The 14,950-nt window shown below is 53.7% G+C and overlaps 1 protein-coding gene across 1 annotated transcript; it reads left to right on the top strand.

The window, feature by feature from the left end:
• The first annotated feature begins 13,381 nt into the window (after positions 1-13,381).
• On the top strand, positions 13,382-13,900 carry LOC147980646 (uncharacterized). Its single transcript, XM_087515695.1, has one exon. The coding sequence runs from the start codon at positions 13,382-13,384 to the stop codon at positions 13,898-13,900; it is 519 nt and encodes a 172-aa protein (XP_087371821.1).
• Positions 13,901-14,950: the final 1,050 nt, after the last annotated feature.

The following is a 14,950-nucleotide window of genomic DNA, read 5'->3' as shown; positions in this document are numbered from 1 at the left end:
AACGCACTTAGGGGTTGTAAATCCCTTCACGGTCACTTACGAAAGTGAGATCTGATAGAGATGATAAATAATATTTTTGGTATTTTTGATATAGAGATGCAAAGTGAAAAGTAAAAGGCAAAGTAAAAAGTAAAGCAATAATAAAGTGATGGAGATCGATATGATAGAAAGAGACCCGGGGGCCATAGGTTTCACTAGTGGCTTCTCTCAAGAGCATAAGTATTCTACGATGGGTGAACAAATTACTGTTGAGCAATTGACAGAATTGAGCATAGTTATGAGAATATCTAGGTATGATCATGTATATAGGCATCACGTCCGAGACAAGTAGACCGACTCCTGCCTGCATCTACTACTATTACTCCACTCATCGACCGTTATCCAGCATGCATCTAGAGTATTAAGTTAAAAACAGAGTAACGTCTTAAGCAAGATGACATGATGTAGAGGGATAGTTTCATGCAATATGGTAAAAACCCCATCTTGTTATCCTCGATGGCAACAATACAATACGTGCCTTACTGCCACTTCTATCACTGGGAAAGGACACTGCAAGATCGAATCCAAAGCTAAGCACTTCTCCCATGGCAAAAAAAAACCAATCTAGTAGGCCAAACCAAATTGATAATTCGAAGAGACTTGCAAAGATAACCAATCATACATAAAAGAATTCAGAGAAGATTCAAATATTATTCATAGATAGACTGGATCATAAACCCACAATTCATCGGTCTCAACAAACACACCGCAAAAATAAGATTACATCGAATAGATCTCCACGAGAGAGGGGGAGAACATTGTATTGAGATCCAAAAAGAGAGAAGAAGCCATCTAGCTACTAACTATGGACCCATAGGTCTGAAGTAAACTACTCACACTTCATCGGAGGGGCTTGGATGATGATGTAGAAGCCCTCCGTGATTGATGCCCCTCCGGCGGAGCTCCGGAACAGGCCCCAAGATGGGATCTCATGGATACAGAAAGTTGCGGCGGTGGAATTAGGTTTTTGGCTCCGTATCTGATCGTTTGGGGGTACGTGGATATATATAGGAGGAAGAAGTAAGTCGGTGGAGCAACAGGGGGCCCACGAGGGTGGAGGGCGCGCCTGGGGGGCAGGCGCGCCCCCCTACCTCGTGGCCTCCTGTTAATTGGCTTGACGTAGGGTCCAAGTCTCGTGAGTTGTATTCGGTGAGAAAATCATGTTCCTGAAGGTTTCATTCCGTTTGGACTCCATTTGATATTCCTTTTCTTCGAAACCCTAAAACAGGCAAAAAACAGCAATTCTGGGCTGGGCCTCCGGTTAATAGGTTAGTCCCAAAAATAATATAAAAGTGGATAATAAAGCGCAATAATGTCCAAAACAGTAGATAATATAGCATGGAGCAATCAAAAATTATGGATACGTTGGAGACGTATCACGGAGAAGCCGGCCACAAGAGATATTGACGGCCCGGACCTACACCCGGCCAGTTTCCATTGTACCCCTGGGGCGTAGGCCTATGTAAACCCCGTAGGGCTCCCATGCAAAGGGTTCTGACTCTTAGAGAAACACACACACATAGAGAGAGGGAGTTAGGGCTAGCCTTGTTCTTCTTCCTCCTCTGGAGAAACAGCTCAAGGAGCAATCTTGTAGCCACTCATGTTGAATTAGTGATCATGCGGAGACCCCGCAGAGCAAGACTAGGGGTGTTATCTCCTAGGAGAGCCCCGAACCTGGGTAAGGTCCACCGGCGTGCATGTCTGCACCTCATCCCGTTTCCTGGCACCGGCGACGTCTTATTAGCCCCCTCCATGATAAGCCATCCTTTGGCATATGTCGCACGACACCCCCGACATTTGGCGCCCACCGTGGGGCTAGGTGCACCATCGTCCGGAGATCTGTTCTGGACGGGAACCCTCTTCCTCCCCAGCGAGCGTAGCCAGCCTGGCACGCCAGACAGCGTTTGCGCCGACGCGCTGCACAGCGCGGAGGTCGCATGGACAGCGAGCTGCCTCGCCGACCTTGTTGGCGAGGTCCGCCTTTCCGACGAACCTACATCGCACGCAGGCACTGATGGCCTCGAGAGCCGCCTCGTCAACCTCCTCGACCAGCTCCACATCGCCAACGAGCCGGCCTTCGACTTGGAGTCGATCGGCTCCACCGACCCGATGCTTGTCGACTCCGACACGGCTTCCCTCAACGCTTTCCCCACCAACGTGGTTGAGGGAGTCCTGGATTAGGGGGTGTTCGGATAGCCAGACTATACCTTCAGCCGGACTCCTGGACTATGAAGATTCAAGATTGAAGACTTCGTCCCGTGTCCGGGAGGGACTTTCCTTGGCGTGGAAGGCAAGCTTGGCGATACGGATATGTAGATCTCCTACCATTGTAACCGACTCTATGTAACCCTAACCCTATCCGGTGTCTATATAAACCGGAGGGTTTTAGTCCGTAGGACAACGTACACATCAACAATCATACCATAGGCTAGCTTCTAGGGTTTAGCCTCTTCGATCTCGTGGTAGATCTACTCTTGTACTACCCATATCATCAATATTAATCAAGTAAGACGTAGGGTTTTACCTCCATCGAGAGGGCCCGAACCTGGGTAAAACTTCGTGTCCCTTGCCTCCTGTTACCATCCGGCCTAGACGCACAGTTCGGGACCCCCTACCCGAGATCCGCTGGTTTTGACACCGACATTGATGCTTTCATTCAGAGTTCCTCTGTGTCGTCGCCGTCAGGCTCGATGGCTACTACGATCATCGATAGCGATGCAGTCCAGGGTGAGACCTTCCTCCCCGGATAGATCTTCGTCTTCAGCGGCTTCGCACTACGGGCCAATTCGCTTGGCCGTCTGGAGCAGATCGAAAGCTACGCCCCTGGCCGTCAGGTCAGATTTGGAAGTTTAAACTACACGGCTGACATCCGCGGGGACTTGATCGTCGACGGATTCGAGCCACTGCCGAGCGCGCCATACTGTCACGACGAGCATGATCTAGCTCTGCCGCCGAACAGTGCCCTGGAGGCTGCACCCGCATCGGCTCCGACCCTTAGTTCGGAGCCAACTGCGCCGATCAAGGATGGGCGGTTGGACGCCACCCCGGGGACTGCGACCTCAACGGCGATTGAGCCGAACACCAGCCCCATACTCTACGAGACTCGTGACTCCAAGGAGCCGGACTCCTCTCCGGACTCCGAACCCTCCGCGCCCCTACCGATCGAATCTGATTGGGCGCCGATCATGGAGTTCACTGCCGCGGACATCTTTCAGCACTCGCCTTTCGGCGATATCCTGAAGTCACCGAAGTCTCTCTCTTTATCAGGAGAGCCCTGGCCAGACTACGGTCAGCAAGGTTGGGGTACGGACAATGAAGAAATTCAAAGCCCACCCACCACCCACTTTGTAGCCACTGTCGACGACTTAACCGACATGCTCGACTTCGACTCCGAAGACATCGACGGTATGGACGCCGATGAAGGAGATGATGAAGAACCAGCGCCTACTAGGCCCTGGAAAGCCACCTCGTCATATGACATATACATGGTGGACACCCCAAAAGAGGGAGATGGCGATGGAACAGCAGAGGATGACCCCTCCAAGAAACAGCCTTAGCGCCGGCGTCAGCGGCGCCGCTCAAAATCCCGCCAAAACAAATACGGTGATTCCAGCACGGGAGATAATAATACTCCGAAAAGTGCTGAAGAAAACCTCCTCCAGCAAGATTTAGCATAGGAGGATGGAGAAACCAGCCCTCATGAGAGAGCGGCAGACAGAGAGGTTGAGGACGATAATTATATGCCTCCCTCCGAAGACGAGGCAAGCCTCGACGACAACGAATTCGTCGTGCCCGAGGATCCCGTCGAGCAAGAGCGTTTCCAACACAGGCTTATGGCCATGGCAAGAAGCCTCAAGAAAAAACAGCAACAGCTTAGAGCTGATCAAGATTTGCTGGTCGACAGATGGACTGAAGTCCTTGCGGCCGAAGAGCATAAACTCGAATGCCCCTCCAAGAGCTACCCAAAGCGCAGGTTGCTACCCCGATTAGAGGAGGAAGCACTTGATGCGGCCGACCGGCCACCTCGTGGCCGCGACAGAGAGGCCTCCCGGCCCTCCACTCAAGCCGCACCCCGTACCAAGGCACGGGAATATGCGCCGGACTTACGAGACATGTTGGAGGACAAGGCAAGGCAAACACGCTCGATCTACGGATCGCGTCGGCGCCCCATGGCTCGAGACGGTAACCGTCCCGCCGGCCACAAATTCGGCAGGGCCGAACACAGCTCATTGGAGCTACGTCATGATATCGCCCAGTACAGAGGCGCCACACACCCACTATGCTTTACAGATGAAATAATGGATCATCAAATCCCCGAGGGTTTCAAACCCGTAAACATCAAATCATATGATGGCACAACAGACCCTGCGGTATGGATCGAGGATTATCTCCTTCATATCCACATGGCCCGTGGCGACGATTTCCACGCCATCAAATACCTCCCACTCAAGCTTAAAGGGCCAGCTCGGCATTGAATTAACAGCTTGCCAACAGGATCAATCAGTTGTTGGGAGGACCTGGAAGCCGCATTCCTTGACAATTTCCAGGGCACTTATGTGCGACCCCCAGATGCCGATGACCTAAGTCACGTAATTCAGCAGCCAGAGGAATCGGCCAGGCAATTCTGGACACGGTTCCTAACAAAGAAAAATCAAATAGTCGACTGTCCGGACGTTGAGGCCCTAGCAGCCTTCAAGCACAATATCCGTGACAAGTGGCTGGCCCGGCACCTTGGACAAGAAAAGCCGAAATCTATGGCAGCACTCACGACACTCATGACCCGCTTTTGCACGGGAGAAGAAAGTTAGCTTGCTCGTAGCAACAATATGACCAAGAACCCTGGTAATTCGGACACCAGGGATAGTAGTGGCAGGTCGTGTCGCAATAAGCAGAAGCGCCGCATTAACAGCGACAATGCTGATACGGTAGTTAATGTCGGATTCAGAGGCTCTAAATCCGGTCAGCGGAAAAAGCCATTCAAAAGGAATCCTAGGGGCCCGTCCAGTTTGGACCGAATACTCGACCGCTTGTGCCAGATACATGGCACCCCCAAAAAGCCGGCCAATCACACCAACAGGGATTGTTGGGTGTTCAAGCAGGCAGAAAAGTTAAACGCCGAAAATGAAGACAAGGGGCTGCATAGCGATGATGACGAGGAGCCCCGGTTGCCGAACAATAGTGGACAGAAGGGTTTTCCCCCACAAGTGCGAACGGTGAACATGATATACGCAACCCACGTCCCCAAAAGGGAGCGGAAGCGCGCGTTAAGGGACGTATACGCGGTAGAGCCAGTCGCCCCAAAGTTCAACTCATGGTCCTCCTGCCCGATCACCTTTGATTGAAGGGACCATCCCACTAGCATCCGTCATGGCGGATTCGCCACATTGGTCTTAGACCCAATTATTGACGGATTTCATATCACTAGAGTCCTTATGGACGGCGGCAGCAGCCTGAACCTGCTTTACCAGGATACAGTGCGGAAAATGGGCATAGATCCCTCGAGGATTAAGCCCACCAAAACGACCTTTAAAGGCGTAATACCAGATGTAGAGGCCAACTGTATAGGCTCAGTCACACTTGAAGTGGTCTTCGGATCTCCGGATAATTTCCGAAGCAAGGATTTAATCTTCGACATAGTCCCGTTTCGCAGTGGTTATCACGCACTGCTCGGGCGAACCGCATTCGCTAAGTTCAATGCAGTACCGCACTACGCATACCTTAAGCTCAAGATGCCAGGCCCTCGAGGAGTAATTACGGTCAATGGAAACACCAAACGCTCCCTCCGAACGGAGGAGCACACGACGGCCCTTGCAGCGGAAGTACAAAGCAGCCTCTCCAAGCAGTTCTCTAGTCCGGCCACCAAACGACCGGACACCGTCAAGCGCGCCCGGAGTAACCTACAACAAGACCACCTGGCACGATCCGAGCAGGCGTAGCAATGCGGCCCCAACCCCAACCCTCGCAAAAAGGCGACGCCAGTACTTCACGTACATAACTACGCTCTAGAGATACCATGGGTACAGGGGGAGGGGCACCATCACGGCACGCCCAAAAATACGGGTTAAACCGTACCAGGGGCTGCCGATTTTTTTTTAATTTTCTCTTACTTTCAGGACTCCATCCTTCGGAAGGCCTGTTCGGCAGTTCAATTGCCGCACAAACGATGCAAGAACCAGGGAAGCAGACAAGCCACACCGCAGTACAAAACTACCAGGTGGTCTCTATCACGAGCAGTATACCTGTTCCGCATACTATTCCGCAGCTTGCCCCTGGAACGGACATGTTAACTAGTCCAACCTTCCACTTATCGCATTATTTGTATCGTTCTGCTTTGATTGCAGCCCTTTTTAATAAACAATGCATAGCTTTTGTCTATTTTTGCATTACCTTTTTTCTTTATATATGTTCCTTAACGACATGTTGCACCCGTACACGTTGGTACGGCCAAAATACGCCAGGGGCTTTAGTACCCCTCAATATGGTGTGAGAAGTCCGAACACTTTAACAAGTGCGGCACCCCGAACTTATAGCATTATATGCATCGGCTCTGAATCATGTCTTGGGTCAATAGTTGGGTTTGCCCGTCTCCTATGTTTTCGTGCCTTACGTTACGCTATATCGGCTAAGGTAGCACTAGGAGAACCACTGCGATTGTGCCCCAGTTGAGCTGGGTCGAGCACCTCAGTGGAGAAAGCTAAAACTGACTGTCATGATGAAGCGAGAGCTGGTCGCTGTTCGAGAGGTTTTTCGAGTCCCTAAAGACTTATGGCGCTTAGGGCGAGGAGCCGGCTCTGTCCGGCCAAGGCGTGGATAGCGCCCCGAACTCGGTCATCCGAATACCAGGGGCTTCGCCGAAATTTAAAATTATAGAATTCTATGGGTAAGTGAGAGTGTTCACGCATTATAGTCCGATTGCCTTGTTCGTTGGGCTGAGCGCCTCCCTCGAAGGACCAAACATGGGAAAAAGAGCGCTCAAGTTTATCCTTGAACACCCCAGCACTAGCGGCATGGGGGCAGAAGCCGACGACTCGCCATCTCTCAGAATTGATAAACAGCCGCACAGAAGGTAATATTTTAAATTCCAACAGCATTGCTTAGCGCATATAAACAAGTTTTCAGCGCACAGGACAAAACGAGCAAGTTTCACTCAAAAATTACATCCCTAGAACATTCATCCGCCACAAGGCATGCACCCTTCAGAACATCCTTATAGTAATTCTCAGGCTTGCGATGCTCTTTCCCTGGCGGTGGCCCGTCCTTCACCAGCTTCTCAGCATCCAGCTTGCCCCAGTGCACCTTAGCACGGGCACCTTCAATGCAGACGGAGCGCTTGATGACTTCGAGCCTTGGACAGGCCTCCACCAACCGCCGCACCAGCCCGAAATAGCTCCCAGGCAGAGCCCCCTCCAGGCCATAGCCGAACAATGAGGCCCTTCATGGCCTGTTCGGCCGCCTTGTGGAGCTCGACCAGTTGCTTTAGCTGGTCGCTCAGGGGCACGGGGTGTCCGGCCTTAGCATACTGAGACCAGAACACCTTCTCTGTCGAGCTGCCCTCCTCGGCTCGATAGAATGCGGCGGCATCGGACACACTCCGGGGAAGATCTGCGAACGCTCCTGGAGAGCTCCGGATTCAGGTAAGTAACAAGTAACTCACGTTTATGTGTTTGCTTTGCATAAAGAATGCCTTACCCGCCGCTATCTTCTTCACCTCATCCAACTCCTGGAGGGTCTTCTGGGATTCGGCCTTGGCAAACTTGGCATTTTCAATAGCCACCGCGAGCTCGGACGCTCGCGTCTTTGAGTCAAGCTCCAAACTTTCATGTTTTTCCATGAGAGCCTGGAGCTCTTGCCACACCTTGCCAACCTCGGCCTCATACTTCTCCCGTTCAGTGCGCTCCGAGGCCGCCCTCTTCTCGGCCTCGACCAGCGCTTGCTTATGGGTCGCCACTTCAGACGTGGCCCCTAAAGTAGCCACGATAATAATGTAATTCTTTGGAATTGCACCTTTTTATATATATTTAAAAACAAGGTATTTCTTACCTTCATTGTCCTCGAGCTGCTTCTTGGCATGCCCGAGCTCTTGCTCGGACCGCTCGAGGTTCTGCTTTAGCGTGTCCACTTCCGCAGTCAGTGCGGCGGACGCAAGCAAGGAAGCTTGCATATGCATATTAACTCATTTTTGTTAGACTCCTGCGAATTCTATTTGATCCTCTATTCGGCTTTTCTTCCCGAATGCCAAACAGAGCATCGGGGGCTACTGTCTATGCGGTACTATTATTTACACATTCTTTACTTACCTCAAAGCCTATCAAAAGGCTAGTACAAGCTTCAGTCAGTCCGCTCTTGGCGGATTGAACCTTCTGGACCACCGCACTCATAATAGCGCGGTGCTCCTCATCGATGGAGGCGCCTTGGAGCGCCTCCAACATATTGTCCGGTGCCTCCGGTTGGACGGGGGCCGCCGGCACGGTGGACTTGCTCCTCTTGGAAGGAGGTCCCCCGCCGGACTCTGGAACCTTTGAAGGTTCTGGAGCGGTGTCTGGCCTAGAGCCGGACTTGGAGCCTTGAGGGGTTTCATCCCCTTTACTCCTGGAGTCCGGGAGGTCGCCTTGCGACGCGTCCAGGACCACCTCCTCCCAGCTTGGAACCTGTTGGGACAACACTTCGGTGTTGTCCGTAGGGCGGGGGGAGGAAGCCGTCGGAAGCGAGTTCACATCCGACGAGTCCAGTGAGCCGCTCCACGACGCGTCGTGCCGGTCTTTGGGTGGGCTGCATAAACATATTCGACGTAAGGGAAAGCTGTGCAATAAACGAATACTATGAATTACTCTGGTATCCGGATACTTACAATTTTGCCAGGGGCTTGGCCCTGGGCTGCCACTTCTCTCCGCCGTCGGCGTCGGTGGAGTAGTCCGGAGGAAGGGTTTTCCCCTTCTTGGACCCTCCGGCCTCCCCAGAGAGGGCGGCCTTCCTTTTCTTCTCTCCTCCCGCTGGAGGGGGAGAGTTCTCCTCTTCTTCCTCCTCGTCTTCACGGGAGGAATGCGCCTCGGAACCATCGGATGATGGATCCGACACCTCCTGGCGCCGAGCACTCTTTCGAGTCTCCGCGGCCTTTTTCGCGGCCTTCTTCTCCGGCACCACATAGGGTGCCGGAACCAGCAGCTTCGCCAAGCGAGCGTCCGCTGGGCCTTCGGGCAAAGGAGCCGGACAGTTGATCTGTCCGGACGTCACCTGCCAATCCTGTCAAAGGTAAGGAAGCTTAGATCCCGCATGGAGTCAAACTATGAAAAACTGATACCCTGTAAAAGGAAAAAACAGCTTACCGCGAGAGCGTGACGCTGCGCACTGAATCCGCGATCCTCAGTAGCGGATGTGGGAGCCTCGGCGCCTTTGAAAAGCACCTTCCAGGCATCTTCGTACGTCGTGTCAAAGAGCCTGCTCAGAGTTTGGTGCCGCGCCGGGTCGAACTCCCACAGGTTGAAAGCCCGTTGTTGACATGGGAGGATCAGGCGGATGAGCATAACCTGGACTACGTTGACAAGTTTGAGCTTCTTGTCCGCCAAGGTTTGGATGCATGTTTGGAGTCCAGTCAGCTCTCCTTTTTTACCCCAAGACAGGCCCGTCTCCTTCCAGGAGGTGAGCCGCGTAGGGGTCCGGATCGGAACTCGGGGGGTGCGACCCATTCGGCGTCGCGCGGCTCGGTGATGTAAAACCACCCCGGTTGCCACCCCTTCAGGGTCTCCACAAAGGAGCCCTCGAGCCATAGGACGTTGGCCATCTTGCCCACCATGGTGCCTCCACACTCCGCCTGGTTGCCGCGCACCACCTTCGGCTTGACGTTGAAAGTCTTGAGCCATAGGCCGAAATGGGGGCGGATGCGGAGGAAGGCCTCGCACACGATGATAAACGCCGAGATGTTGAGGACAAAGTTCGGGGCTAGATCGTGGAAATCCAGGCCGTAGTAGAACATGAGCCCCCGGACAAATGGGTGGAGACGGAAGCCCAGTCCGCGGAGGAAATGGGGGAGGAACACCACCCTCTCATAGGGCCTAGGGGTGGGGATGAGCTGCCCCTTTTCGGGGAGCCGGTACACGATGTCGTTAGACAGGTATCCGGCCTTCCTCAGCTTTTTGATATGTCCCTCCGTGACGGAGGAGACCATCCACTTGCCTCCCGCTCCGGACATGGCTGGAGAAGGTTGAGGTGGGGAGTGCAGACTTGGGCGCTGGAGCTCGAGTACGCAAGAATGGATAGGCGAAGGAGGAAGAAGGCGTAGGTGAAAAGGTGGATCTTTATCCCCTTATATGGGTGGACGCAACTACATGTCCCCACCAGCCTGGTAAAACTCGCTTATCTCCAAGCGCCGTAATCAATGGCGCGGTTAGGTTACCCACGCCCGTATTGATGAGAATCCGGGATAAGGGGACACGATCTCTGCTTTAACAAGACGTGCCAAGGAAACCGCCTCACATAACGCGCTGAGGTGGGATAATGAAACGACTCAGATAAAGGCTTGGCCGTGGTGTGTCACGCTACGGAATACGTCAGCAGATTAGATTGGTGTAAATATTATTCTCTCTATGGCAGTATGTGGAAACTTATTTTGCAGAGCCGGACACTATCTTTGTGTTAAAAATCTTCTACGAAGTACTTGGAGGAGGAACCCGCCTTGCAATGCCGAAGACAATCTGCGCGCCGGACTCATCGTCATTGAAGGCTGGTTCAGGGGCTACTGAGGGAGTCCTGGATTAGGGGGTGTTCGGATAGCCGGACTATACCTTCAGCCGGACTCCTGGACTATGAAGATTCAATATTGAAGACTTCGTCCCGTGTCCGGGAGGGACTTTCCTTAGCGTGGAAGGCAAGCTTGGCGATACGGATATGTAGATCTCCTACCATTGTAACCGACTCTATGTAACCCTAACCCTATCCGGTGTCTATATAAACCGGAGGGTTTTAGTCCGTAGGACAACGTACACATCAACAGTCATACCATAGGCTAGCTTCTAGGGTTTAGCCTCTTCGATCTCGTGGTAGATCTACTCTTGTACTACCCATATCATCCATATTAATCAAGCAGGACGTAGGGTTTTACCTCCATCGATAGGGCCCGAACCTGGGTAAAACTTCGTGTCCCTTGCCTCCTGTTACCATCCGGCCTAGACGCACAGTTCGGGACCCCCTACTCGAGATCCGACGGTTTTGACACCGACAGTGGTGGTGATCGACGATCCGCTCCCACACACAGAGAGCGGCGGAAGCACCGTCACGGAGGTGCTTGTTATCAGCCACAATGGGGGCTCCGGAAGAGTCGGCCAGGACCCATTGCAGACGCCAATGCGGGATCTGTCCACACCCATTGCTGCGGATGCGGACGCCGAGACGCTGGAAGCCTGCCGCATTTCGCTTGTGGAGAACGCCAAGAAATTGGCTACCATGAGACGCCTCTCCGAAGCCTTCCAGCACGAAGTGATCGCTCTATCGGCGGCACGCCGACTGCTGCCGGGCCCAGCCGAGCTGGCACGGTCAGGCAGCTAGGCGGAGCTGTCGCCGGCATGTTTGGAGTAGACCGCCCGGTCTACGCCACGCCCATGGAGAACATACGCGCCGCCCAGGTGGCAGCAGATGAGCTGGACCACCTGGAGGGTGACGAGCGTCGCTATATGATGGAGCGCGTTCAGCAGCTTATTGATGCGGCTGCTGCCCAGCAAGAAGTTGGCTGTCGCGCTGAAGACCTTCACCAGTGGGTTGAGAACCCACCCTCTCGCCAAGAGCATGGCGCGACCTCCCAGACGCCGCCTGGCGGCGCCCGCGACAGACGAGACAAAGAGTCGGCTGCCAGTCAAAGCCGGACTCGCATCACCATCGAGCGCGACCAAGACGGCCGCCCTCGAGCAGTCGAACGACGGGACGATGATCCATTACCGATGCCTCCTCGAAGGGAGAGGCGCACCTCCCCGCTGCCTGTTGATCATCCGACTCTTGGCGATCGGCTAGGCCGCCGAGAAGGAGTCGTCGAGAACGATGCACGCCACCGGATCGACCGGCTGGCTCGATTCCTGGCACTAGAAGAAGAAGATGCGATGGGTCTGCCTTGTTTTGCCCCCCGCATCCGTGAAGAGCCTTTTCCCAAGTGGTTGTCACTCCTAAGGGACATGCCCAAGTACAACGGCTCCGTGAAGCCGGAGGATTGGCTGGTGGATTATTCCACGGCAGTCAGCATAGCAAACGGCAACAAGCGCATTGCCGTGAAGTACGTCCCACTCATGCTCCAGGGACAGCCTGGACATGGCTGAATAGCCTCAAGCCCTACAGTGTCAACAACTGGGTAGACTTCATCGAGGTGTTTATCTGGAACTTCACCAGCACCTACGAGCGGCCTCCCAAGCCTCGCCAACTCTCGATGTGCGTCCAAGGCCCCAATGAGTCCACCCGCGATTACCTGACGCGGTGGGCGGAACTGCGCAGCTCCTGCGAAGGAGTGCATGATGTCCAAACTATCGAGTACTTCACCGTCGGGTGCCGAGAGGGCACCTTACTCAAGCATCGGCTTCTCTGCGACGAGCCGGCGACCCTCGACAAGCTGCTGATCATAGCAAATAAATACGCCACGGCCGACTCCTCCATGAAGTCGGAGCTCCGGGTGGACACTTCTGGGAAGGTGCTCCCCCGGGCTCCTCGAACACCGGCCGAAGACAACAGTCGGCGTCAGCAGTCGAAGGACAACAAGCGCAAAGTCCCCCTGCCTGTCTCTACCAGCCGGTAGGTGGCAACTGTTGAAGACCAACAACCCGAGGGGTAGCCACCTCCCAATCATCAGAAAGGCGGCAAGTCTACTTGGTTGCCCGCCTTCTCCTTCGAGCAGACTCTCAATGCCCCCTGCAAGTTCCACAGCGGTGCGAAGCCATCCAACCACATAACCCGGAAGTGTCACTAGCTTGTCCGTATCACCAAGGGAGAAGGACTGCCTCCTCCGACTGCTGGCCCGCCGGCTCTGCCTCCTCAGTAGCCGGCCGCCCGTCCAGCAGTCGGACAAGTCCAAGATGATTACCCTGAAGAGCATGGCGCTTATGTCGTTTTCACCAGTATGGCCAGCGATAAACACAGCCGGCGCCAGCAACACCGCGAAGTAAATGCGGTTGCTTCCACTACTCCAGAGTTCATGCATTGGTCTGAAAAGCCCATCAGCTAGAGCCAGGCCGACCACCCAGAAGTAATGCCCTCTCTGGGTTCCTATGCCCTGGTTTTGGATGCCACCCTTGCAACAGAGAGGCGAGCTGCTCGTTTCTCCCGAGTCCTGATAGATGGCGGTAGCAACATCAACATCCTTTACCGAGACACCATGGAGAAGCTGAAGATCAAAGAGAAGCAGCTGCTGCCCAGTCTGACTGTGTTTCATGGCATTGTGCCCGGCTTGTCCTGCTCACCAATCGACAAGATCAAGATAGATGTCCTCTTCGGAGACAAGGATCATTTCCATCATGAAGCCATTTGGTTCGAGGTGGTTGACCTAGAGAGCCCGTACCATGTGCTCCTAAGCCGACCGGCTCTAGCCAAATTCATGGCGGTGCCGCATTATGCCAACCTCAAGATGAAGATTCTAGGAACTAAGAGCATTGTCACAATCAGTGGTGACTATGAAAAGTCGGCCGCCTTCACTGTGGCTAGCAGCTGGCTAGCCGAGTCCCTCGTTATTGCGGTAGAGAAAAAGCTCCTGGACCAGGTGGTGGTCATGGCCGGCAAGCAGTCGGACATGTCCCAGAAGCCCAAGAGTCGGAAGCCCTGGGATCCTTCAAGCCGGCCAAAGAAACAAAGAAGATCCCATTGGACCCTGAGCACCTGGAGAGGTACGCAGTCATAGGTACAAACCTTGACAGCAAATAGGAAAGCGAGCTTGTCGATTTCCTCTGTGAGAATTAGGACATCTTTGCATGGTCCCTTAAAGACATGCCGGGTGTTCTGACAGATTTCGCCGAGCACAAGCTACATGTAAGAGCAGATGCCAAACCAGTCAGACAACCCCTTTGCTGACTGTCAGAGGAGAAGAGGAGAATTGTTGGAGAAGAGATCGCCTGCCTGTTGGCAGCCGGCTTCATCATGGAAGTTTTCTTCTCAGAATGGCTTGCCAACCCAGTCCTTGTGCTGAAGAAGAACAACAAGTGACGTATGTGTATTGATTACACCAGTCTCAACAAAGCCTGCCCCAAGGATCCGTTTGCCTTACCACAGATTGATCAAGTGATAGACTCCACAGCCGGATGCAAGTTGTTGAGCTTCTTGGATGCCTACTCAGGTTATCATCAAATCAAGCTGAACCCGGCAGACCACCTTCATCACACCATTCGGAGCCTTCTGTTACCTGACGATGACGTTCGGCTTGAGGAATGCCAACGCCACCTTTCATCGTTGCATGCAGAAGTGCCTCCTCAAGCAACTCGGAAGGAACGCCCACGTCTATGTGGACGACATTGTGGTGAAGACGGCGAAGCGCGGTACCCTATTGGAAGATCTCAAGGAGACCTTTGAAAATCTGTGTCGGTTTCAGATCAAGCTCAACCCAGAGAAATGCGTGTTTGGAGTACCAGCCGGCCAGCTCCTTGGCTTCCTGGTCTCAGAACGCGGCATTGAGTGCAACCCTGCTAAGATCAAGGCCATCGAGAGGATGGAAGTACCCACCCGACTGCGAGATGTCCAAAAATTCACCAGCTGCCTGGCATCCATCAGCCGCTTCATCCGTCCGCTAGGCGAGAAAGCCCTTCCCCTGTACCAGCTCCTGAAGAAAACCACTCATTTTGAGTGGAATGACAAAGCGGATGAGGCCTTTCTCCAGCTCAAGAAGATGCTGACCACGCCGCCTGTCCTAGCCGCGCCGACTGCTAAGGAGCCCATGCTCCTGTACATCGCCGCCACC

This window comes from Triticum urartu, chromosome 3A (assembly GCF_056163025.1).
Source record: "Triticum urartu cultivar PI428250 chromosome 3A, HENAU_Tu73, whole genome shotgun sequence".
NCBI classification, from domain to species: domain Eukaryota; kingdom Viridiplantae; phylum Streptophyta; class Magnoliopsida; order Poales; family Poaceae; genus Triticum; species Triticum urartu.
The sequence above is the reverse complement of the archived record's forward strand: the minus strand, read 5'-3'. Positions and strand labels throughout refer to the sequence as shown.

What these genes read in the sequence shown, in the direction of transcription:
- LOC147980646 (XM_087515695.1), top strand. Translation starts at nt 13,382, where the DNA reads ATGGAGAAGCTGAAGATCAAAGAGAAGCAGCTGCTGCCCAGTCTGACT.